This window comes from Halyomorpha halys, unplaced genomic scaffold (assembly GCF_000696795.3).
Source record: "Halyomorpha halys isolate HHAL.00 unplaced genomic scaffold, Hhal_1.1 Scaffold1015.1, whole genome shotgun sequence".
Classification (NCBI taxonomy): Eukaryota; Metazoa; Arthropoda; class Insecta; order Hemiptera; family Pentatomidae; genus Halyomorpha; species Halyomorpha halys.
In genome coordinates, this window is record NW_027114980.1 from 469,943 (window position 1) to 495,699 (window position 25,757).

At 29.6% G+C, this 25,757-nt stretch overlaps 2 protein-coding genes and 1 long non-coding RNA gene across 16 annotated transcripts in view; 1 reads left to right on the forward strand and 2 right to left on the reverse strand.

Moving 5' to 3' along the window:
* LOC106687824 (otoferlin) overlaps window positions 1-25,757 on the reverse strand; it is a 121,514-nt gene that overhangs the window by 42,145 nt on the left and 53,612 nt on the right. For all 13 annotated transcript variants that reach the window (XR_010844706.1, XR_010844705.1, XR_001344230.2 and 10 more), the window contains exons 10-14: window positions 23,256-23,432; window positions 19,188-19,298; window positions 18,949-19,101; window positions 16,341-16,508; window positions 12,871-12,987 (exon numbers count right to left, since the gene is read on the reverse strand). Coding sequence is in view for 9 of the 13 variants with exons in the window: in XM_067052044.1 (XP_066908145.1) it covers window positions 12,871-12,987; window positions 16,341-16,508; window positions 18,949-19,101; window positions 19,188-19,298; window positions 23,256-23,432 (726 nt within the window). In the remaining 4 variants the exon portion in view is untranslated. The remainder of the gene's footprint in view (window positions 1-12,870; window positions 12,988-16,340; window positions 16,509-18,948; window positions 19,102-19,187; window positions 19,299-23,255; window positions 23,433-25,757) is intronic.
* The window catches only part of LOC106687829 (uncharacterized), a 70,037-nt gene that overhangs the window by 7,330 nt on the left and 36,950 nt on the right, over window positions 1-25,757 (forward strand). Inside the window, exons 1-4 of one of the 2 annotated variants that reach the window (XR_010844708.1) lie at window positions 19,759-20,362; window positions 20,590-20,716; window positions 20,812-20,887; window positions 23,664-23,702. The exons of the other annotated variant lie outside the window; for it this stretch is intronic. This is a non-coding gene — a long non-coding RNA (uncharacterized lncRNA). Of the gene's footprint in view, window positions 1-19,758; window positions 20,363-20,589; window positions 20,717-20,811; window positions 20,888-23,663; window positions 23,703-25,757 lie in introns of those variants that run through there. 2 annotated transcript variants of the gene reach the window in all.
* On the reverse strand, window positions 17,117-18,655 carry Sc2 (trans-2,3-enoyl-CoA reductase Sc2). The gene has a single exon (XM_014431959.1). The coding sequence runs from the start codon at window positions 18,565-18,567 to the stop codon at window positions 17,659-17,661; it is 909 nt and encodes a 302-aa protein (XP_014287445.1). The 5' UTR covers window positions 18,568-18,655; the 3' UTR covers window positions 17,117-17,658.

Genomic DNA, 25,757 nt, shown 5'->3' on the forward strand with positions numbered 1-25,757 from the left:
TAAAAAAATCAAATTATGTAGTAACATACTTTTTCATTAATCTTTTTTTTGTATTTTTAGTAACATATATTACTAAAATGTTAATTTTTTTTTTCTAATGCTTTAAAAAGCAAAATAATTTAATGAGATATTTTGTCTACGGAATCTCACTTAAACAATCTACATTCAGCTCAAGTTTGATTGAAGTAAATACGAACAATTTAAAAATTTCACTTCAATAATGATCTCATTTGGAGTAGTTAACATTCCAAGAGCTTTGATGGACAACGGTCATCTAGAATTGTCTTTTTAACCTTAAGGATTCTTTAGGTAGACGACACGAAATTTCTAATGTAATTTGGAATGATATAAACAACTCAAGATAATCCCAATACAAGTTTTAGAAAAAACATCATAATAAAGAAATTTGTAATTCTTATACAGCCAGTTAGAAGATAGAAAAGGTACAAAGGATTTGGCGAAAAACATGATTTAAACTTTGATGTAAGAAGTCAAAGCACATTCCGTTATATAATTAAAACTTGAATCATTATGACAAATGTATTGCATTGTTCATGCGTTACTAAGGTATTTAAAAAAAATATAGAAATATTCCTTTTCTTTTTTCTTTTTTTTTTTTTTTTTACATCATTTACGTCATAATAACACCTTATTTGCACAGTGTCTGATGAATCATGAAAACAACTTCAAATCAATGAGAGTATGCCAGTTTTGCTTTTGATGATCCATTTTAAAGTTATATGTTATTTTATGTCAGAGCATTTGAGGAGGAATCCATTACTAAGAATTTCCTGTTTTCTCAAGTCCGATGTCCGATAATCTTTGAGTCCTCTATATTTTCTATGATCTATAGCCCTATATAATAATTAGTATACAAATATATTATACATAATTAGATAATTAATCAAATTCTCTCTCCCTAGGTGAGTCTCAAGCTAAAAATAACTTAATTATTTCAATTATATTATTTCAAAACTTTTTTGAGACAAGGTAATATTTATTAAATAAATCAATTTTATATCCAAATCCGTCTCAACACTTTATTTATTCATTAGTCCAACGTTTCGGCCTTTGTAGCCATCTTCAATACAAAAATCCTTCTCACATTAATTTATAATTTCTATTTCCAGGCTATTCTGCCCAAGTCATTTTCTTTATTTAAAGTTCAAACCTCTATATTTAAATTTAAAACCATTATATGGTGTGGTGTTTTATACTGTTGATAATCTTATAGAAAAAATAAATGTTAATGGTTTTAAATTTAAATAAAGAGGTTTGAACTTTAAATAAAGAAAATGACCTGGGCAGAATAGCCTGCAAATAGAAATTATAAATTAGTGTGAGAAGGATTTTTGTATTGAAGATGTCCCTGAAGATGGCTACAAAGGCCGAAACGTTGGACTAATGAATAAATAAAGTGTTGAGACGGATTTGGATATAAAATTGATTTATTTAATTTATTTCAGTTAATTTTATGAGAATTATAATTCACTTTTTCAAAGTTATCAAATACTATTTCAGTTAATGAGAATCGGACGATTTAAGGTTTCTTACGTCCTTCTATTACGTATACTACTCTTGAAACCAGGTTAATATGATCGAAAAAGGAACTACTTGGATAAATTATAATATATCAGAAGATAAAATATGAACATTTTTTTTTTCATAAAATTTAAGCCATAATTTTGAAATAATACTTATAATTAGAAATTTTATACCAGGCACTGGCGATGAAGTATACACAACTTAGTAAACGATTAAAGCCCATATTACAAGTACCACCCAAATAGACCCCTCAAAAAAGGTCCCCTCAAGCTCTATTGGAATGAATTAATTATTACGGACCATACACTGCGTCATAATAAACCAGATATACTCCTTACAGGTCTAAGAGAAATAAACCAGAACTTATTGGTGTCGGGATCCAGACGATAATAATATAAGCTCCACTGTGGGAGAAAAATTGAGGAAATATCATGATTGGCGATAGAGTTGAAGTAGACTATATCATTTGGAAGGTGTTACCACTATTCACTCCAATTATAATATCCACGAATGGTCTCAAACAAAAATCAACAATGGAAAATATGAATGGTTTGGGGTTGCCTATTGATATGCTAAGAGAGCCTTAACAGTCGGTTCTCTTAGGCACAGCACGTATAATGCGAAAATGTTTAAATATTTGAAAAAAATAAAATAAACAAAAATATAAAGGTGGTTGGACTTCTGGTCATTCATCGCAGATGCGCAACCCACAATAGCGAGAAAACCAGATTATATCATGATAATTATATTTATACATAACATATATAATTATAATAATATATTTAATTGGGCCGCCCATAGCTCAGTGGTTAAGACACAGTCTTACCAATTTGATGTCTATTGGCGGTGCCGGTTCGAATCCGGCCTGGGACGTTGACTTTTTTTCATTGAGTTGCGGTCCCACAAGATGAAGACTTTGACCCCCAAAACCATGGTTAGGCAATATAGGACTCCAATGGGAGTCTTGGCCGAAAAAAAAAATATATTTAATTTATAATTTTGGATTTTCTATTATTTCACTACGCCAATTCTTCTGAATATGAGGTCTTCCGTCATATAAAACACATTTAGTAAAATTCTTCTGTTTTTTTCGTACCCTTTATTAAGAGCAATAACATTACTAGTTCATACACAATACAAGAAATGTATTATGTATACTTTAGTACGTCTTCTCCCTTTGATTGCCTTGTGGCATTATAAGGTGTTGATATGAGTCCAGTTAAGGTAGTATAGTCTAGCTGTAGCCTATGGCTGACGCCATGGGATTAATGGAACGTAGTAAAATTTTTTTGTTTTTGTTTTTTTTTGTCTTCATACCCTCCTAACGAAATAAGTTATTGAATACAAACATATAGGAGATAGTTATATTATTCCAGCTTCACCCTAAAGTAAAATTTTTAAAAGATTTTATGGCCATTTATATATTTACACCGAATAAGAAATAACGATTTTGGATTTGAAGAAAAAATATGATTTTAATACAATGAATCATACTTCCAAGATTATAAGTATTAAGTTCCGTTCATAATTAATAATTAACCTCCCACGAGCACTAGCCTTATAGATTTAAATTTAAATTGGTATATCATAAAATAAGGATTATAAAATAGTAATAGTAAAATAAAAAGATGTATAATAAATTAATAATGATTGCAAGGACTACCGTGAATCCACAAACATTATTGTCGTCAGTTAAGAGGAGCATCTCTGACCAATTTAATAACTGGCCAAGGATTAAAATAATTAATTATTAAATCAATTAGTTATTAATATATTGAGATACACGTGTGAAGCATTAATAAACGGATGCTGGAAAAGGCAGTGGCTCAAGTCGTCCTTCAGTCTTTGGGAAGCTACCTTGGCCTCATAAAAAAAAACTAACAGGTTAGAAAATGGAAACCACAAAAAATCAGTTTACTGCTTGTTTCTTCAGTCTGTTCAGTAGATTACTTCCTCGTTATGTAATAAAAAAACTAATTTCAATAATATACGGAATGATATTTTTTGAAATGGACGGTAATCTATTTCGGAAGACATTCGGATGGGATTATAACAGAGTTAAAAATTAATAAAATACTTTAAAAATGTCAAATATTAAGCACTGTAAACTGACGTTCAAGGAGTCTGAAAATTTTTGTAAAGTTGTACATGGGTAAAAAAAAAATATAGAGATCATTTATTATAGTATGTAAACATTGATTATACTTTCTTCCTACTTCAGTAATGAAAGACTATTGCTTATGAACAAAATAACAAAAATAATATATCATAGTTTGTAAAAAAAATTTCTGCCAAGTATATTGATTACTATAGTTTCTTCATTAATTCCAAATTCTTTTATTTTTTACCATTTTGTTTTGTTTTTTTTCTGAAAAATATTATTTTTCTCCTATTTCTGTTGCGTGGGTAATTATCAATACTTCAATGCTAATAATTTTTCGTTCCAAAATAAAATATAAAGACACGATCCAGTGTTAAAACATAGGTGTCTCCAGGATTTCAGTTTTTCATGTGTGTAAGCGAGAGTGATCTAATCTTGAGTGATCGAGTCCTAGTGAGCCGAAAAATATCCATTTTTTGAAAAATAAATGCGGCCAAATAAAATATTCGTTTACGGATGCAGAAGTAGTGGATAAATGTATGATATGATACATAATGTGAATAAAATCAATGTGGGAGCAACTAGGTGATAGACCCGCAAAATCCCTGAAATCATTATAAAAATCCGACGAACGTTTTCGAGTGATAAGGCCCAAACACAAATTTGACTAGAGATAGACAGAGAACCAAATATGTTCGTTGATGTTTCGATGTAAAATGCGAGTGAAAATTTTCAATTCTGAGGACATTATATATCTATATATTTATTTATTTCCTGCATGAATACAAATGCTCTCTATTTTTGGTAGTACAGGAAAAAAAGAAAAAGAAAGATTCATGTGTACATTTTATTAATCAAAGTGTAAATTTTTCAAATTAATCCTCCAAATATTGGTACATATTGGGGAAGAGCTCACTGGCAGTTACATAGACACAGATAATGAGCTCTGAAGTGGTTAAAAAACTATTTATTGTGAGAGTAAATATTGATATTCGGTCAGTTAACAGATTAATACTATTAGTGGTGTTATGAAATTTATTTTCGAATCTGAGTTGCTTTTTTTTCCGATTTTTTATATATATTATTTCCTTTTACTCCGCTTATGTCCAAAACGTCTTCCTTTTTGAAGAATGTTCGCCACAAGTAACGGTATGGCTAAGAAAAGGTTTCGATGACAAAGAGATACATACCAGAGGAACATTCCTATTATTTTCAGATACATCACGTTCCCAGTCGTCGCGAAGGGTATCCAGAGGCCTTTTCTAATATGAACTCCAGCGAGTTCCATATCATAGATTTTTCAATCAACTTTCCCAGATAAACGTTATCAATTAAGTAGTTATGTCGATAGAATACCGACCCCAATGCTGAAATCTTCTACACGATTGTTTTATTTTTAATTATTTCATTGTAATAACATTTCATCAAATTCACTATATTTGAAATGGTATTCTATTATGTTTTTTAGTACTGTGTGTAGTTTTAAAGGTATAAAAAATTAATTATCAGTAACGTTTTAAAACAGCCGTCATTATTGATTTCCTCAGTACGGTTGCAGGGCCGTCAATTTTGAGAAGTAAATGTATAGTTTTCATTAAATGAAAAATTGGGGTGAAATAACTTCTTTTTTTTTCTAGGGCTCTTGGACTTACAGTGATTAGATTGAATTGTTCTGACCAGGATTATGAGTTTTGTTGTGAACAATGAAATCGATTAAAAATCATTTATACATCCTGGATAAAGCAAGATTAAACCCAACTAACAGTATTATTATCAATTATAAAAAGATAACGAAACTTCCTTACAAAATATGTTTTAAACTAAAGGGAATTGGAAATTATGAATGATTTTCAATAATTATCTTAAAGTCTTGTCTTAGGAAAATAAATCTTACAGAATTTTCCTCAAATATAATTTTATTCTTATAATAATAAATGAGGAGTTTTCTACCAAAAGTTGATATAACTTCTTCTGAAAACAAAAGGTTTTTCTGTTCAATAAAAATTCTACATGAGTTTAATGGGTTCAGTTTATCTTAAAATTTAAATTTCCTGTTGCTGAAATAGTTGCTACAAACCAACATTATTTGTAAAAATTTAACTTTTCTCGATGAGATGCTCCAATAATAATTTTTAAACAATGACTTTCTAATAGTGGATGTACTGACTTTTGATAGAAAACCCCTCATATGTAAATTTACCCATACTCATAACTTCCAGAAACAGTTTGTATTTATTTTTTTACGCATTCATAACAATTCTTTATACATAGGTGACATAAAAATTGCAAAAATTTTACAAACGGAACGTGATTTCTCACGCAATGAACATTCATTAAATACAAGGAGATAAAAGCTAACACGTGAGCCGTTAGCGAGATGTAGATAAGAGTCTAGTCACAATAGCAAAGGGTCAAGTAGCATTCGGAGAGCTCATGCATAATCACTTTGCAAGTCACCGTCTCTAAATGAACTTTTCATGAGGCAAATACAATATTTTTCCAAACAAATTAGCTTCCTTCTCAACCAAACTAAATCTTATCTCCTATATAATCCTTCTGGAAATAAATCATAATTTCAAGTAAAACTACTGTAAATATAAGGTATATTACTGAACTACCATAAAATGTGAGATCGCAATGTTAATTCCATAACCTCCTAACTATATATCGTTGCTTGGCAATAATAGCCAATAATGGCACATCTGACAAATTTTAATTTTGTGTTGGAGGTTGTCCATGGATTGGACCGTAGATTGGAGTTAATTTGTAACAGCTCTATTACCTTTAGGAAAGTCTGTACCGCAGTCTACAGTACTATCTATATCTTTGGAATACGTTCAATTCTAAATAAAATCGAAAATTTTTTTTTAGATGTGCCACTATTCAAAAAAATGAGGGATATGTTTTACACTGTTGTTATGAGAATTTAGAATCAAGGGCACGATATGTTACTGTGTAAGGAGTAAAATAAAATAAAAACGTAAATCTTTTGTCGTAGAAATTATTTTGTTTTTTTTTCACACAAAACAATCTATTTGGCATTAATTTTTTTTTTCAATCACGTCAAACCTATTCCATTAATCTAATCTTGCTTAAAATAAATTATACTGTGCTATTTTGTAACCTATTCAAATCGAGTGGCACACAAACACAACCCAAAACTAATCAATACACATCAAAACAATAGCAATTAATTATTTTTCACACAATTTAAATTTGTATGTAGATTTATAGATATAATTTAATTTTTACATTTAACATAAAATATTACTGAAAATTTTATTAAATACGGTATATATGAATACATATATACCGTATTTAATAAAATATTACTGAAAATTTATAAAATTAATTTAGGATCTGTAGATAATGTATGTTTTTAAAACATTGTTTGATGTCTCTATTAATCATTACCACTTCATTTCTCTTATTTTATTATTAATAAAGATATCTTATGATTTATAAGAGGAATTATTTTTTGTTGTCTTTTTATACTTTTGTTTTATACCATAATATTTCTAATTTGTATTTAACAATAATGTATATAAACATTAATTGCTCTTTCTTGTTAATTACCTTTGGTTCTTTTTATTAGAAGCTAGTCACCTTGTGATTATGATATAATAGATAGTTTAATTTTATGTGTCTCCTATTTATTTATTACAAAAAAAAAAAATTATTAATTAAAAAATAAAATTAAAATGTTTGCTATAAAAATTAACTCTTCTTATTGGGAGATAAAGTAAAAAATTAGCTATCCAAAACACCCTCAAAGTACAAGAGCCCAATGGAAAAAAAAAAAATCAGTTATTTCATGCCAAGGTTGGCATTTTTTAATTTATTTTGGAAATCATCATTAAAACTTCTACTCCTATGAAGATAAATGTTATAAACTACATTATAATACATTCAACTAGCTTTAATTTGAGTGGTAATAGAAATCTGTATGTCTCATGGTTCCTGTGATATACATCTCCCACAATAAATTGTACTTATGAATTGTACTTGAAATTGTACTTATTTTTCAGTAATTTTTTTATGAAATGTTGCTTTTAAAAAAACTATATCTCGGAAACTATTAAAGATAAACAAATCTGTTAGAGCTCATATTTTAATAAATTTACTCTACTTTAAATGATGTTCTTGTAGGATTATCTTGTGTTGTAGGTAGTTTTAACAATATGGAGCTTCGAACCATAATTTTTTTTTTTTACATTTTGAAACAGCTGCCATTTTTTATTCCTCCAACTATACTTGATCGACTAATCCATTATTATTAGTAACCATATGTAGTTTTCATTAATGTAATAAAAAATTGGATGAAATAACTGATTTTTTTCTCCTCTAGAGCTCCTGTACTTATCAGGTTTACATGTCGTATTGAGGGTTAATCTAAAATTAACTCACGGATGAGTCAGCAGATAAATACAGTTCATGACGAGCCTCCAAAATAAATCGGTTAAACCTTGTTATTCCATCATACCCTAGTTTTATAAATAGCATCAGTCCATACAATTTATAACAGAGAAATTAGCTTATATTTTTGCTGTTTTCACAGCACAATAGTAATTTTTTTTTTTTTTTATAGAATCAATCCTAAAATCCACATCCGAAAATATGACACCAAGTAAACAATATCAAAATATTCCCCACGGTGCCGACTATTCGAGATTGGTTTATTCCAAAATCTATTCAAATCATAGAATGTTTTTAATTAAACTTGAGTCAATTTGTTTGTAAAATCATAATCGTTTATGATATTACAGATTTGTGGTTCTTCAAAGATGATCGCTTTGAATGTTTCTATTCTAGCTGAGAACTTTCTTCTTCCACATGACTACCCAATGGCCAGGGATGTTTAGTCTATCTAGTTTTTTGATCTTGACGCCAGAGCCACAGTTATTTTTTTTTTCTTTTTGATACATTTAAATCTAAGAAAATATATGAATTTTTTCCTTCAGTTGAAATAACAACATAAACAAACCAATAAACTATGTAAATTAAGGATTATTGTACCGAAATGAACAAATTAAAGATGAGATAAATATTATACACACGACTAAAGATGAGATAAATATTAGAATACTAGATCCGTTTGTAATGAGAATCTAGATTTTTTAATAATAAAAAAGTATAAAGTCGATTTGAATAAAGTAACAAAAACAATCGTTTACATTGGTAAATTTATGTATCTAAATTTCAATCCAAAACCCATGCTACAACAAAAAAAATGAATGCATACCTTTTTTCGTTCCTAGATGTAATTTATATACATTTTTAAGTATGTTTTAATCTGATATAATATTTTTTCTGGCTATTACTGACTAAAAAAGAAAAAACTACGAGTACGAAAAAAAAAATGTCTAGGTATTTCCTTTTTCTTAGAGTAAAATTTGCTAATTTCAATTAAAAGTAAAATCACGCATACTGTCGATCCTAAACTATTTCTTTTAATTCTTTATCTTTCCTTTTCTTTTTTTTTAAGTCCAGGTCGTGTGTTTTTTCATCTACTTCTTAAGCTATAAACATTGCCTAAATAGCGTGCCCGAAACGAAGCTGTTAATATGTTTATTTTTCTTTTAATGTAATTTCACCACTACAAGTAATTATTTAAAAGTTAAAACAAAAATATATGTGACCGCTAACAACTGTGGTTGGGTAGATTTGTGCTTAATAAAATATCAAATGATGAATATCAAAAACATTTTGCCGACACATCTTCAACGATCCACTAATTTTATATTTGCCACCAGTACACTTTTTGTTCATTCTGCTATAATGTGATATAATTTCATATTTAGTGTAAAAAGTGTTCTATTATTATGCTGAATTCATCGTTAAATTTAATAATGAGCTTTAAAAATAAAAATAAAAATAATTAGCTTCACTATTAATTAATTATGTATCCAATTAACATTTATGAGTTTTAATTACTTGTTACGGTAGGGCCATAACTGTGTTGATATACATTGTTATTTATTTAATATATCTGGTCGAATATACATTAGAAAATATTTCGTTCCAATGTTTGCCAACACATTTGGCATATGAAAATTTGATGATCATTATTTACCCGACACTTTGCTCACCTAATACCGATTTTGTAACATTTTGCTATGAGAACACTGGAAGCTTGGAAGTTGAACCTTTAGCCGACGATGCACGAGCCCTTCACACCCCATTAGAAATTACCAAAGACCTTTCCCTTAAAATAGTGGGGAGGCTATTGATATTTATATGAGGTAACATCTACGGTGAACATTAACTAGAAATTCTGTGATTGAAAAATAATCTTTGAATTAATTAATTGTCTATTCCTCGTAGTGTCAAAATCATTTTCCTTCTAATTAAGATTAATTCTATACTTTAGAAGAGTACATACATAATCACTTAAGCTCCTGTACCTCGTAATATTCGATTTTTTTTAAAATTATTACAGAGATATCCCGTCTCCATTATCATATGTTTGGAATTCTATATTATTTATTGTTTTCAGAATTCTTTGCGTTTATTTTAATTTTATAAAAATGCTATAAAGATGTTTGCTACAGTTTAAGCGGTGATATTCTAAAATAAAATGTATAATTGCATGATGCAATGAAATAATTAATACACAAAAACTCATAACGCTATTTTCAGTAATTGTTTAAATAAAAATAAATTATGTTGTGAATGATTTTATTGGTATTAAGAAATATGCGGGCTGTTGTTGGAAACCATGACAAAACTACTTTGAACACCCTTGAAATACCGAATACGAAATCATTGAAAAGTGCCAAGTAATGATGACATAGGACTGCTTCGTATCATCTGACCAATCCTAATGACAGCAGCTTGCCACAGCAAGCTATGACAGAAGTTATATTAAAAATTAAACCGTAGACAAAAAATCGAACTATATAATCGTAGTATCCAGCATATTAATTAAATATGTAATGCTGCCGAACTCAAAGACTTCTGAGGTTAATTTTAATTTTTTCTAACCACAATTACATTTTTGAATATTCATACTATTTAAAATTAAACTGTAGTAACTTCCTGAGCATAATAATTAAGACAAAGTTATACACACGCAAATAAAAAATTATATCTATCAGAATTGAATAGAGTTTTGCCCACATCAGTATGTACGATTATTAATAATAATGTTGGCCACTGATAATTACGTGAAAAGATCATTATCTGAACCAGTCCCATTGGGCAACGAATCATTGTTTCGATAATAACAAAACCTTTTGTGCTTTACTCAATGCCAGGGTCTTTGATATATAAAAAGCATTTACCACATCATCTTTCTTTTGGTTTGATAGACCACTGAAACGTACCATTTACATTTACTGATTTATTTGTTAAGTTCTTATCGTAGTTCTATTTAAATCAATCAATCAGTATCTTTATAAAAGTTGGTATTTTTAACTTCATCTCCTCTTTTCCATTTTTCCATCTACACTTATACCCACGTCTTTTTTCTTCAGTTGTATAAAATTATGTAAATTATGTTTTAAAAAATAATAACAATATATAAATAAATAAAACGTTGTGCAAAAGGAGTACATGGAGTTTTCTTCTTTTTTGCTTAGCACTTCCTGACCAACATATCAAAATAAAGCATCACAAAATTTACTTGCCTAAGAATAAAACGTGTCGGAAATAAAAAGATGTTAATAACAATCATTTTGTATAATTTTTTAACCTGGAATTTTTATTCAAGAATTAAAATAATACTTACTAGTTGTCTTTTTTGAGTAAATACATTTGTAAATTAAAATAAAATATAAAAATATTTCAAGACTCTTATAACATCTTCATATGTCACGTAACCTGTTGAGATTTACTCTCTGTTCTTAACAAATCCAAAACCTTTTGACAAATGACTGATGCCTTGACCCTTGTGACATTTGTACCATTAGTTATCAGAATTATTATTAGATCTATCCTTCTAAAAATTACAATTCATATACTCTCTCTAACGTATCAGTTGCTTACTCACATATCAATATAGGTTTTATGATAATATATATAATAATTAAACATTTCATTGGTGTCAGGAAAAAAGAACAAATCCAACAATTTTCAGAAGAGAATTTTTTTGTACTTCACCTGGCCAGGAATAATGTTCATGGGCGAAAAACGTAAAAAATATTTATGGATGATTTTTAAATTACAGCAAATTTCAAAGTCCCAATTTTCAACCTAAACTCACCTCTAAAAATATAAAATTCTGAATCTTACTAGTTTAGCTTACATACACACATAAGCTTAACTAAAACATGACACCGATGAAATGTTTCGCATTTGGAATATTTTTAGTATATTTTGTTGGGGTTTTTATTGAATTTAAATGGCATATTCTGTGAGTTTTTACTGTACAAATTCTGTCCTTAGTTACGATCATAGTTAATTTCAAGTCTTTTAATTTCACTTAACATGTATATTAAGGGATAGTATAAAAGAAATGAGCTGTATAAATGAGCAAGGTTTAATTTCAACTCCAAATTTGGGTGGTGAGTGAAATTTATGCGTATCACACTACATTTTTTATTTTGTGGGCTTATTTATCCACGACAATCATTTTTTCTAATAAGATATAAGAATTTGCATATCCTACAGTGTGCTCTAAAACGATAAAATTTTTTTGTAAGATTACAATTAAGACCTGAATTGAGTAAAAAAAAATTATCTTTAAAATTTTGGGTAAAACTTTTTCCCGAGAGATTTATGAAAATAAACTTAAAACATTTATTCAAAAATTTGCTCTAGGAAAGCAATTACAATAAGAATTAAAGTGCTCATGGAAAGTAAAACAGTAGTAACACATTGTAATACAATTATTTAATCATGTCTTTCAGAAAGAAATATTTTCCTAAAAAAGAATTGTTACTAACAGGAATGTGTAACGACCTTATGTAAACATTTAATTAAAGTGAGAATTCAAAATTGCCCATTGTTTGAGAACCTGGAACATTCTTGATTGTATTTCACATAGTTGATCACATAAATACCTATACTTTTTAGTATCAATGATTATTCCAGTAAAATATGGCTACTAAAAATACAAAAATAGCAGACTTGTCAAGTTCACCCTTTTTACGTAACACTGACGATATGAGTATGTTAATATTAGGTGATAGTACTTTTTACGAAGGTGTGGAAATCTTATGTGTTTTTACGATGACATAAAACTTAAAAACAATATGAATTGAAAAGTGAAGTTCAATACTTACAGAAGACATTTCACTTCTGCAATTAAAATATATTTTAACATAGACATGGCATAGTCCAGACACTTCATCACATGGAAGAAAATGCCCTTGATATAAATGAACTCGACATGAAAAAATCTGAAAATTAAATCAATTCAGTATTGGTAATTGCACTTCGATTCAATGTTACATCTCAAACTTGTTCAAAATATAATTTATTTTATCTGAAACGACTTTCTCGTTTAAAATTTTTACATAAATTTCTGTTCCAAATAAGTGATTTTAATTAATCTTCGTCGATATAATATTTGTTTAGATTATTTCTTATGCAGCTAGAATTTACCATAAACTGAAATTTTTTAAAAGCTTTATACTAAACAGCAATAACCTAATTAAAAAGGAAATTATCAATTTCAAGACAGATATAATATTCAACTAGACAGTTTGGTTTAGAATCATCTTTTTTTCCGATAAAACAAATAATGAGAACAAATAAAAAAAGAATTGTAAGCAGCATTAATGTGCTAGCCAAATAAAATCTTTTTTATGTTTCTGTTTATTGCCTGACTCAGCCTTGATAGAGACCAGCAACGTGGACCCCACATAACCGTCTAATATTTTTTTTAGCATCTTCATACTTATTTTGACCGCCAACTAGACCATATAATCCAAACATTCTTTCTAATATAGATAGGCATTGATGAACATGTACATTTGGATAAAATCGGCATTTCTGTTGCTATGGATAACTTTTTTTAATTAAACAAAAGTTCCATATATGGAATATAGAGTAAGGGAAAGTATTGTGATCGTGAAAAATTCCGAATTCGAGTTTTCGACGGAAAGGCATGTTTTGAGTTTCCTTGAATCCAAAAAAAACTAGTCTCGATTGTCAGTCAGCCAAGCTCAAAAACGAAAAGTTGTACGAAACTGAAATAATATATTTAAGACAGGAATATGCCTAGGATGTGACGGTAACTTTTTCGGAATCAGCTTTACGGGAGTGCTACTTTGTAGAAACGTTTTTTCACTCGTTTTTCTCGAAAATGCAAATCTTCAGCAGGCTCTCCGAAATATACTTAATGATGTGTGATACACGTAAATATTTTATTGAGTGAATTAACGCACCATCCGGCGCCGGCGATGAGTCCAATGATGTCAACTTAACAGCTATTTTCATCACCTTTACAATAATGGACATCAGATTTGGCATCGGGGAGCTTTTCCTATAATACACACGTTTGCGAAGATTCTTTTTTTCAAAGAGGCTTCTAAAAAAATGTTTTTCAATGTCGGCTCCTTTTTTTTTCTTTTAAGGCAATTCACGACAAAGGCGATGTTCGCTAAGTTAGCTACAGGTGAACAACCTATTCCAACCATGGTGGGGAGGGGAGTCAAGTTTTCACTTTGTGGGACCGCCACTTAATGAAAAAGTCAACACCCCCAAGGCCGGATTCGAACCGGCACCGCCCATAGATCTCAGAACGATAGACCTAGGCCTAACCGACTGCGCTATGGACGGCCCGTCGAATATCTTTAATGGGCTAGCTTGGGAAAGTCGGTGTTCATTATGTTCTGTGCTACCTTCTGTTATAGTAAATGTATTGTGCCAGTTCATACTAGTACTGCTCCAGCCGAAGGCTCCTGCCTGCCATATTAGCTCTCGACAGATTCGATACCTTTCCTGCACTCTTGTTGACCATGTTATTTTGGTTTTATTCTTTTTTCCCATTTTATAGAATTTAATAACAGAATCCTGTAGGCCCGACATTTCGACGTTAATATTTTTAAGAAAATACAATAAATCACCTACTGCTTTGGCAAAATTCATAGATTTGAAATTCTTTCCTTTTATATAATTTTTCCTGTTAGGTAGCCCATCATTTAGTTATTTCTGATTTGACATAATCTGTATCCTCCTCTTCGAATTCATTATCTCTAATATTACTTAGTAAGCCCCTTAGCTTTTTATTGTTTGCTCCCCTGGGATACTTCTTTGCTAAATAGATTCTCAGACATCTATCACCCATAAAAGTTAGCCAATAGATTGGACAAACTTAATTCACCATTTTCTGTGGGAGAGGAACTTGTTTGACCTATTCTTTCACAGTCACCTCATTTGTTAGTAGCAATGCAATTTTGGGAAGATATCATCAATTGATAATGTCTTGTCCAGTACTACCTACCCACCCATTCCTATTCTAGCCACTCGATCTTGAAGAACTTTTTCATATATATATAATGTATTTGAATTTAAAAAAGTATTTAAACAAAAGTAGAACAGAATTTATATCATTAATTTTAATGAGGGCAGACATATAAGGATAATATAATTTTGTTGCCACACTTTAGTTTTAAAACAGTAATTGTTTTATACATTATTTGAAATAAAAATAAATTAAAATAATCATGAATGAATTTAAATAATACTCCAAGTAATTACCAAACAATACATCCATGTAGGAAACAATGAAAGCAAATATAACTAATACTCTAAATGTATATTGGGGACTAAAACATTTTAATATCACTGAATGTAAAAAATAAAAAGAAACACCAAAGGGTATATGCTGTTTAAAAACTTATTTACAGAAATATTAATATAAGTACAATCAACATAATTTCAAGATAAAACTGCATTGATGTTAAACAGTGTTTTCAAAAATATGGGGATCAGGAAATTGGATAATTATCTATGGGTATTTCAGTAGTGTAACATGCTCACATGAATACTCATTTCAATGAATTTTCAGGAGGCATAAGATATGAATATGCCTGATATAATGAGGATAAGACAGGTACAATTCTGATAAAGCATTCAATGTGAATATATAGAAATATTTACCATTTATAATTTTAAATAATAAGCAACTGCTAAAGGATAGCACAGCTAGAGTGCTTGTCTTCAGACTGAAAGAATTCTGTTTCACAGAATAGTAATCCCTAGAACATTTTTAAAGAAAATTTTGAATTCAAAGATAAAATTTGATTATTAAACAATTTGACACTGTGCATTTGCATTGTGCTTAAATAGGGCTGACACATAATTTGACTTCAGCAGACAATTAACAACACAAAGTTTAAATGTTTCATAGTCTAATTCAGACACTTAGCTTTCGACTTTTAAGCTTCATAAAAAAATAAGTAAAAACAAGATTTCTAGTTGATAAAAGCAAATAAGATATATTCTTCAGATTTCCAGGTGGTAATTAACTTTAATATGATAAACTTTTTACAACTTTAAAAATATACATATTGAACCTATTCTATATAAAATATAGACAAAATTAAGTATGGATTTCATTAAATCATTCAATGTAGCCTACTAATGAATTCAATACATTACTAACTAGTAGTTAAATAGTTTGTTAGTTTATTGGTAATTTATACTACAGCCATTAATAATAATAAACATGGATTAAAAATAATAGCAATGCTTGGTATTCCCCAAAACTAAAGTTTATAAACTGACAAGTTATACTTATCCTTACATTTATGTCTGAGTACACAAATGCTTTAGGGAAAATATAATCCTGTGAAATATCTTGAAAACCTGAAGGAATAGAAGTTAAACCATATCCAATTGATGCAAATGGCCCAAACCAAAGTAAAATATCAATTTTTCCACCAAAACCATTATTTCCTCTCATTCCTATGCTCTAAAAAATAATGCATGAAGTTAACATAGAAATAAGTAAAATAAAACACAACACAACTAATTCCAAGCGTAATATGTAATTATGAAATAAAGATTGAAAAAACTGAATATATTATAAGACACATATTAATGATCTTTTGAAATATATTGATATAATCTATTTATTTCTGCAGTATTAAGTAATTAAATTTTCTGCTATAGGATTTACATAATATTCAAAGAAACACTTAATTACATGACAAAGACAAAATTACTTATTCTATCGGTAAAAAATATCTACTGAGGTTTTTCTTTTAAATTTATTAACTTAAAAAAAAAATTTATTGTGTTTAGCTTAGATAAATGTATATCTATCAGAATTAAACCTGGAATTTAGAGGAAACATGATGATAACAATATCAGTTTCATGAGATGAAGTCTCCTTTTAGTCCAAAAAAATTGTGTACCAGGTTACTTAATATGGTACTGGTACTTAGTGGTGTTTATTGACATTAGGATACACTTCTTTATCTCATGTCAAAAATAAAAACATTTTTCACTGTCACTAATGTGTTATGGTTTTTTTTTCTTGAATAATTCATGGTTTCATATAATGAGCAAGGCAATAAGTCAATTCATAAAATATTTATTAAAGAAATAACAAACGAAAACAATTGTACAAAACAAGATTTCTAGAATATTCTTACATTTATACAGTTTGACATGATGCATAAAAAAATGTTTCATCAAACCATCAGTTACAGGCAAAAATAACAAACACCTTTCCACTTAAAAACTAACACATTTAATAATCATATAAACTTTATTAACAAATTAATCATCAGTCTATATAGGAAAAATATAAGAATTTTTTAATATAAATTAACAAAAAGAATAAAGAATTATATTTAAATTACAGCTGTTTAAAGAATAGGTACTTACAAAATAAGTAGACAATAATTTCAATAGATACATACCATTGAGTATGTATAAAGAATTCACATTACACCAAAAATTATCACTACTTATCTATTAAAGATACAATTTCTGTGGAATTAAAAATTCTGAGATACTTTGAGCTACATTTTAATGATAAAACAATGTAACTTTGATATATGGAATATGCGAATTCCATAATAAATTGGGTGAGGTGATGGAATGAGGTATACATTTTACAAAATAAATGGCAAAATAGCCTTTCTGCTTTTTGGATAATCTGGGAACTCTTTTTTGTAGTTCTTGTGTTTTCCAATAGCCCACACAGACATTTGGTACAACCCAGCAGCAGCAAATAATCCAGCAGGTAAACACTGGGTCATGACAGTGAAGAAGAACCAAGAAAAGAATTCATAAGTGTAATTTGGGCAAGAAACAAGATTAAACAGTTTAGTGAATGGATTATCAGTAGGATAAGGAATCTTCCTCTCTTTGCTTCCAGGAGGCCGAAGATTTCTCAATGCAACATGAATACTAAAGTTACCAAATTCTGATAACAAAAATCCTCCTAATCCAAGGAATACTTGAATAGCCGATGGAGATGTAAATTGAGGATGATTCACATGATATGCAACATAAGCTGTAAATAACCAATAGTAGGAGCAATTTTTAAACAGATTTAAAATTGGCATAGTGGCATGTGAAAACCTATGAATAAATACTGTTTCAAAAAGTCTTTTGGCATAATGTAATGTCCAGCAAGCAGCAGCGATATGAGCAGTTAAATGAACCGAAGCTTCACTACCAGCATCACCATAAAATATCCAGGGCCTTTGATATATTAGTAAATATATTACCAGAGGACCAGCATATTCAGCTAAAAATACTGTAGTCCACCCTATCTGTGGACCAAGATCTTTTAAATAAATTTTACCACCATTCTTCAACCCCAAACTTTGAAGAGTTTCTTCATCTTTAAGGGTTTTTCCTTTGGGCTCCAATCTCAGAGATTGACGGTCCTGGTAAAATTTTTTTCTCTGAACATAAACAGCATTCTTAACATCTTTTATCGATGAAGAAGCTGACAAATCTCCTACAACACATACTAATTTAGACCCCACAACATTAATAACTTCAAGTTGCATTTTTTCAAACCGGTAAACAATTGAAGTACACACTCACTCCCGTCACAACTTCAATTGAAACATATAACCTTTAGAAATGTTCACTTTGAACTAATCATCTAAACAGTGTTGCCAGCTCCTTTACAATGCGGCGAAATCTGCACATCATTTAATTTTCGTATAAGTAAAGCTGTAGTGCAGTTAATATTATATTAATTTGATAAACTGGATTAATACAAAATTACAAATTTGTTACCAAGTAAATAATTCAATAGTAGCTATTTAATGACTAAATAAACAAACATACCATAACACATTTCTATTTATTATGATTCGAAATACCGTATTGACTGTTTAATTTAATTACTAATTTTAGTAAAACTATATAATAAAAAAACTTACAGTTAAAAACAGAGATTGAATAATACCACAGTTAATTCCCCTTTCATTTTCTTTTAAAGAAAAAAGAACATCTTTAGGAGGAATCTTTGCATAGGCAATGATGTTTTCCTTATTTTGTATTGTCAAAACAATTTGGGGAAATGATTCTTGAGGCTATGGAAATTTAAAAAATGAGCAATTAAAGCAAATTAATATTAAACAGTAAATCCATTTCATTATTAATATAAATCGTTTCTTACATCTTGAACAATATTAACAATATCTCTGAACACTTTTAAACCTATATCAAACTTGGTAGTCAGCCGGGAGTTACTTTTCAAAACTTCCTCTGCCTTATTTATGATGGCATCCTTTAAACAAAAGAAAGTATTAGACAAATAATTGATAAATTTAAGCAGAGAATCAAGCAGGGATGCCCATTCTTCCAAGATCTTTTAATGCCTTCCACACATACCCAATTCAAAATGAATCCATATATTTTATTCTTTTTTTAAAAAAAGGTATTCCTAAAGTTTTTTCCCTTATTTGAAAGCCTCCCTGAGTCAAAACTACACAAAAAATGGTTTTCTTAATAAATTCCTAGCCCCTAAGAATGTATCTTATAATTTGATAAAAATATTTACCATGAAAGGAGGTAGTGTTTGATTGTCATATGTTGCCAGATTGTTATTGTTTTTTTATCATTATATTTAAGTACTATGGTGAAATTAAGAAGAAGAAAAGCATTGAGATATTTGGTGATAAAAACTCATCTAAATGCGAAGATCAGTTGAAAATTGAATTGAATTAGAAATTTTCAGCATAGCTGTCATTTATAATTAGATATTCACAACAGTGTTTTGAAAATTATGATGTTTTTTTCCCAATAAATGCATTGATGCATTGTTATCTCATTTAGGTCCATAATCTCCCAAAATAGGCCTACAGCCTTTCTTAATCTACAAATACTGTGAGGATTAATCAGTTTGAAAAGAATAGGATCCAGAATGTGACCACATCCAAAATAGAAGCACTGTGTTCCGGCTAGAGAATTGCATCTACATCATCATAAGAATCTATCCTCTTTATAGATCATGATATAAATATTACAGATTGTAACACAGCATGGTGATGTAAGGTTCATTTTTTTGCAGATGTCTCCAAGCATCCCAGCCTTCCTTTTCTCTTCTTAGGTTTCTCAAACAGAAGGAGGCTTCTTTAATGATCTGCTCATACAATTCTGGACCTACCTCTTGCCTGCATCACTTCTACCTAGATATGAGATGGTAGGGAATGGTTAGGTATTCTAAGGATATGGCCAAACCACCAGAGTTGGATTCCTTTGTTACAGATTGTATCAAGTTCACAAGACTGTACCTAATCCTGTCCCATCTGATCTGTATCCCATCTTCCACAACTATCTTATTTCCATTAGGTGGGTCTATACTTTATGCTTTGTTTTAATTGTCAAAAACTTGTACACCTGGACTTTGGTCTCCTTCCTTACTTCTTTTCAGTCAAGAAAGCCTTCATTAAAGTCCGAACAATTTTACTGTTGCTTTGACATCAACATATTTTGTGATAAGCATTTTTGTTCTGCTTGTTAGAAAATTTGCAGATTGGTGGCTCAGACAACATCATTTTTAAAATGTGTTTTTTCAGCTAACAATGATGTATACACAGCCGTGCCATGCCACAATCCTCAGAGTAATCTAATTTGTTTATACAAGTGCTGCACTGTCTCTCCTGGGCCCTCTAGGAACAACTTGGAATGTAGCTGCATCAAAAGGTTTCTCCAGTAGAACTTGGCTTTATTGCCTGCATCCACCTTTTTTCATCTTTTCGAATAGTCGAGACTAATATCATTAATCGGCTCTGTTGCAGAAGGTACCTTCACACTCTGATTATCTAGACTACCTGAGTGTCCAGGCACACATTCATCCCGGACCTCAATGATGAGGTAAATATGGGAAATACTATTAAGATTGTTTTTACACTTTTCCACCAATATGGACAGAGTTCCATAGCTACTCAAAGCACACCTAAATCACTCTGTAATTAGACTTTGAGAACAATTTTTGATTACTATTACCTCTACCTGAAAGGGCTGAGGTATGCCTACCTATAAATATATAAATTCCATCTCTTGATATGTCCATTCCCTATCCATCCCCTGAAACTTGTTTTGTGAGGGATTCATCAGTGTAATAAATAACTACATTGCAAGCCCTATAAGAGTTTGCCCTATTAATTCCAACACAATAATATGTATCACCAAATTTCTTGAAGATAAGTTAACATTACTAGCACCTAGTCCACATCAAACCGTCTAAATAAATTCCCATGTTCTTGATTGGTTAGATAATTTGATTTTGTTCCAATATTTTCTAATCTGTATGATCTACTAACAACTTGCGCTTCTACTTCCATTTCCAATGATAAGTTCAGAAGAACTTCCAATTGTCATAAAGTAGACCAACTTTTGTAGTTTCTCGACCAAACCCTTAAGTTTCCTCTTGGTGGACCTGTGTTTTTACATACATAGGCAACAAATAGAATTATGGGTCTAATGGTTGTTTTATACAACCAAAGAACCATTTTGGGTTTTAGATACTAGGACTTACAGCACTATTAAATGGCCACATCAAAGCACTTTCCAACTTATATTTTCAATTTGGCTTTGCCATTTAATTTGCCTCTGGATGCTTTACTTCATAATAGATTTTGATTAAAGTTCCATCAAAGCATGGTGGCCTAATAACTCTATTCCTCCTATCAGTCAGAAATGTTCAGCCAAGTAACTAGTATTTAATTAAGTATAAACTAAACTTAATTTATTCTGAATGCAGATGTAGTCATTGACATTACTGCAAAATCTTCTATACTAACCCTGCAGATGGTCTCACTCAGAACACAATTACGTATCCTATCTGCTCATTCTTTTGGTTGTCAAAAAACTTTCATATGAAAGCCCTTAACTTGCCAAATTTATCATTCCACCATATCATCTGGACCTGATAATACATAATTTTGTTTTCAGTGTATTACATCATAATTTCCAAAGGAGGTGTTCAATAGGTATCAAATAGCCAGTTGATCAGAAGGTACTGGATAGACATGGCCAACAACCAGGCCTTAGAAACGTGATTGTCACAGATGATGCAGACCCTAAGATGATAGATAAAACTGCTGATTCAGGTTGCACTTCACCTATCTCCAGTTTGTTGATATAATTAACTGTCTGTAACTTCCTAACCCTGCTCTTTGGGTAGGTTGATGGCATTGTATCTGATAGGGGTAATTACCACCTAACTGCACCCAGCAGCAAGAACATAAGCAACTATGCCAACCTCTCCACTGCTGTTCCTCTTTACCATATGAAATAATATCCCTAATGAGGTCCTGAATCTTTTCTGAGAGACAGGTCCAGGTTCCACAGTACTTTAACCCCCACCAGCTAGAGCAGTTGTTTTCAAAGCCCTTACAGTATCCTTAAGAAACGAAGTGGTCTTCTTCTTCTAGGTACTTCCTTCACATGAAGCCTGAGAACTTTGATCTATGGGTTTCCTGTGCATTAAAGATGTAGTGTCCGCACCCATACCACATGGAGGTGACAGTAGTTATTTTAATTTTTATAATTTAATTTAGTTAATTTAAAATTTATAATTTATGTGACAGTAGACCTATATACGGCTAGGGAAATTTGAGAATTCTCAAACAGTGAGTAGGCCATTACAGGTCCATTACAGGCCATTGTTCTGTCCATTAAGAATGGAGGGGACTCCCACACCCATCTCTCTCTCTTCTGTCCAATTACCCTACTCATTTGATCTTCCATTAAAAATAATAAGACTGCTATATCTATGTTCAAGTTGCATTCTCAAAATTAAAATTGATAAATGTTTTTCATGTTAATGAGTTAAATATAAAATCTCTTCCTATTTAGAAAATAAATTTTGAAATTATGACATAATTTTAGCTCTTGTAATTAAATGATAGTGCAGTATCATGAGACAGTCAGTGGTGAATGCCTCAAAAGTTTCATCACAAAAAATAAGAAACTTGCACTGAGAAAAGATATGGAAATTAAAGATATATATACCCTAAACCGGAATAAGGAAAAAGTTAAAAATCATGAGATAAATCTAAAGAAAATTTCTTATGAGTTGAACTAAGTTAAAGAAATGAATGTGAACTGATTATATAAAATAGAAAAAAGAAATAAAGGGTGAGTAAAAATCATTTTTGTGGCATACCAGTGCTGTGGCTAAATATGTACCTTTAAGATTTAAAGTGACTTTAATAAAAATAATGGTTTCTTAATTTACCAATTTTGTTATAATGGTTTTAAGTCTTTCTTTATCCAACATAGTTGAAGCAGTGATTGAAGAAGACTTAAAAAGCTGACAGTTGTTTATGAGGTTTTTCATGACTGTGTTCAGCCTTGCTTCAACTGTTTTTGGGGAATGCTCCAATGAAAATTGAAGCCGTAACATTTCTTGTCCCTATAATAAGAATTACATAATCATCTTATTCATAACTAAAGCATTTATAAGAATGAGATTTATTTTACCTACTATTTTATTTTTATATTTTTAGTACTATAAAAAATGCATAGGCTCATTAATATAGTTTAAATTGGTAAACAGATATTTAGGAATGTAGCTAAAGATGAAATATTTTAGAAAGTTTTATTTTTTAAAATTATAATTTCATATTTATTTATAATTGTTTAGGTCCTTCAACAACTTGGATGATTTTCGTTCTGTACCAAGGTAAAAAAACATATAATAATATTTAAATATTACTAAATTTAGTTAAATAATGATTTTTTTTATTTTATTGAATCATAAAAATCATTAAAATCATAAAAAAAAAAAATGATGATTCAAAGATTCAGCTCAAAAAAAATTTATCAAGGTATTTTTTATTTAGGTTATTCATAATATATTAATACAAATAAATATACTTTATTATTGCTGAATAAAAAATATTAATAAAGAAATGAGGAAGAGAGATTGGGGATAGGTAAATTTAATTTCTTGTTGAATAACTGGTGTTATAAGATAATTTTTATTCCTACCTTTTGTAGATTTATAAAAGACATTCCGAGAGAATCTGAAGAACAAGAATTGAACTTTATTAGATACAATAAAAATATAGGAGACAATACAATATCATAAAAAGCAGCATTATTTATGGAAAATTTTAAGATACCGTGTTTACTACACTTTATGTTTATGTTATGTTAATCTGATACTAATTAATGAATACTAATTATTTATTTAAGAAATGAACCCACTTTTGCAGACCAGTCTCCTAAACTTTACATGGGCTGGGTTACTTTATAGGCTAAGTGCATTTTTGAGCCCTCCAACACAATTAAGTCAAGTTCAACGTTTTTTGTTGCATAGGCACTTGTTTAATTAATATGATCTTGGACCAAATCATGTTGATTGCATTTTTACATATCTAAAATTTTCTTTAAAATGATCATTTAATGATAAATTGTCCTTCATAATCATGCTTAGGTATTTATAACTATTAACTATTTCTGTTACCTTCCCTTCATATAGCCACATTAATTTTCTATCTAATTTGCATTTTCTCTTTCAACATATTAGTTTTTTTTTACTTTTTGAGATTAATTTTGAAATTCAATATTTTACAATGGGCCTCTAATCTATCAATCATTTCTTGTAATATTAGCAGAATGTCGGAGATCAAAACTACTTCATATGCATACATTAGCATATTAATTTTTTTACTATCAATAAAAAGTCTCCCTGCCACCTATTCCACTAAATTATTTAGAAATATAGAAAAAAGAAGTAGGTTTAGCATGCAGGCTTATTTCTGCATTATCTGATTGAGAGAGAACAATTTTTGTCTATACTTTGAAGGTTGTAGTTCTATACAGACTTTGTGATATTTTTGGATCTTTGGTTGGAAGATGGATGGACTTTAACTTATAAAGTAGTGCTTCTCTATTTATTTTATAAAGAGCTGCTTTGAAATCGACACAACATAAATAAATATGTTGATTATTATGAAATTTAAAACTTATTAGTCCAAAGAGAACAAACATATTATCGTGGGTGGAGTAACTAGGCCTGAAACCCACTTGATTTTCATGAAAACATAATTATCTACTACCCAACTTGATATTCTTATTTAGTAATATTCCTATTATTTTTGATACACTGTTTTGAAGTGATATTCCTGTATAATTATTTACATTGTTTGTCTCCTTTTTATGAAGATTAGCAGCATTGTGTATTCCTTAAAGCTTCCTGGTACTTTCTTGGTCTCTAAAACACTGTTCTAAACTTGGAGCATCATGTCATGAAAGCTAAGTGGTGCTTTCTTATAGAACTCATAGGGTACACTATCTATCTCTATTGTTTTATTATTTTTACATTTATCAATTACTCCCAATACTTCTTCAATATTATTTTTTTTCCCACTTGTTCATGAGTTGAATGCAAATCAATACCACAGCATATCTATAGCTTATCTATATCAGAAAGAGAGAATCAGAAAATTTAACAACTGGGTAAAGTGAGTGGGGACCATTTGCTGGGGTTTTATTTGAGGTCTATTGACATCCACACTGTCTAAAATAATCTATTACTTTCCACATATCACTTGATTATTTTGCTTCTAAAGTCTTTTTATTACTTTAGAGAAATCATTGTATATTTTATTTTTACAAATTGCTTTTAACTCTGGATTAGCAATTGGATAATTCTTTTTTACAATGGATGATTAGCTTATTCCAAATAATTTTAAAAGTGCGAATGACATAATTCTTATTTATTATATTTATT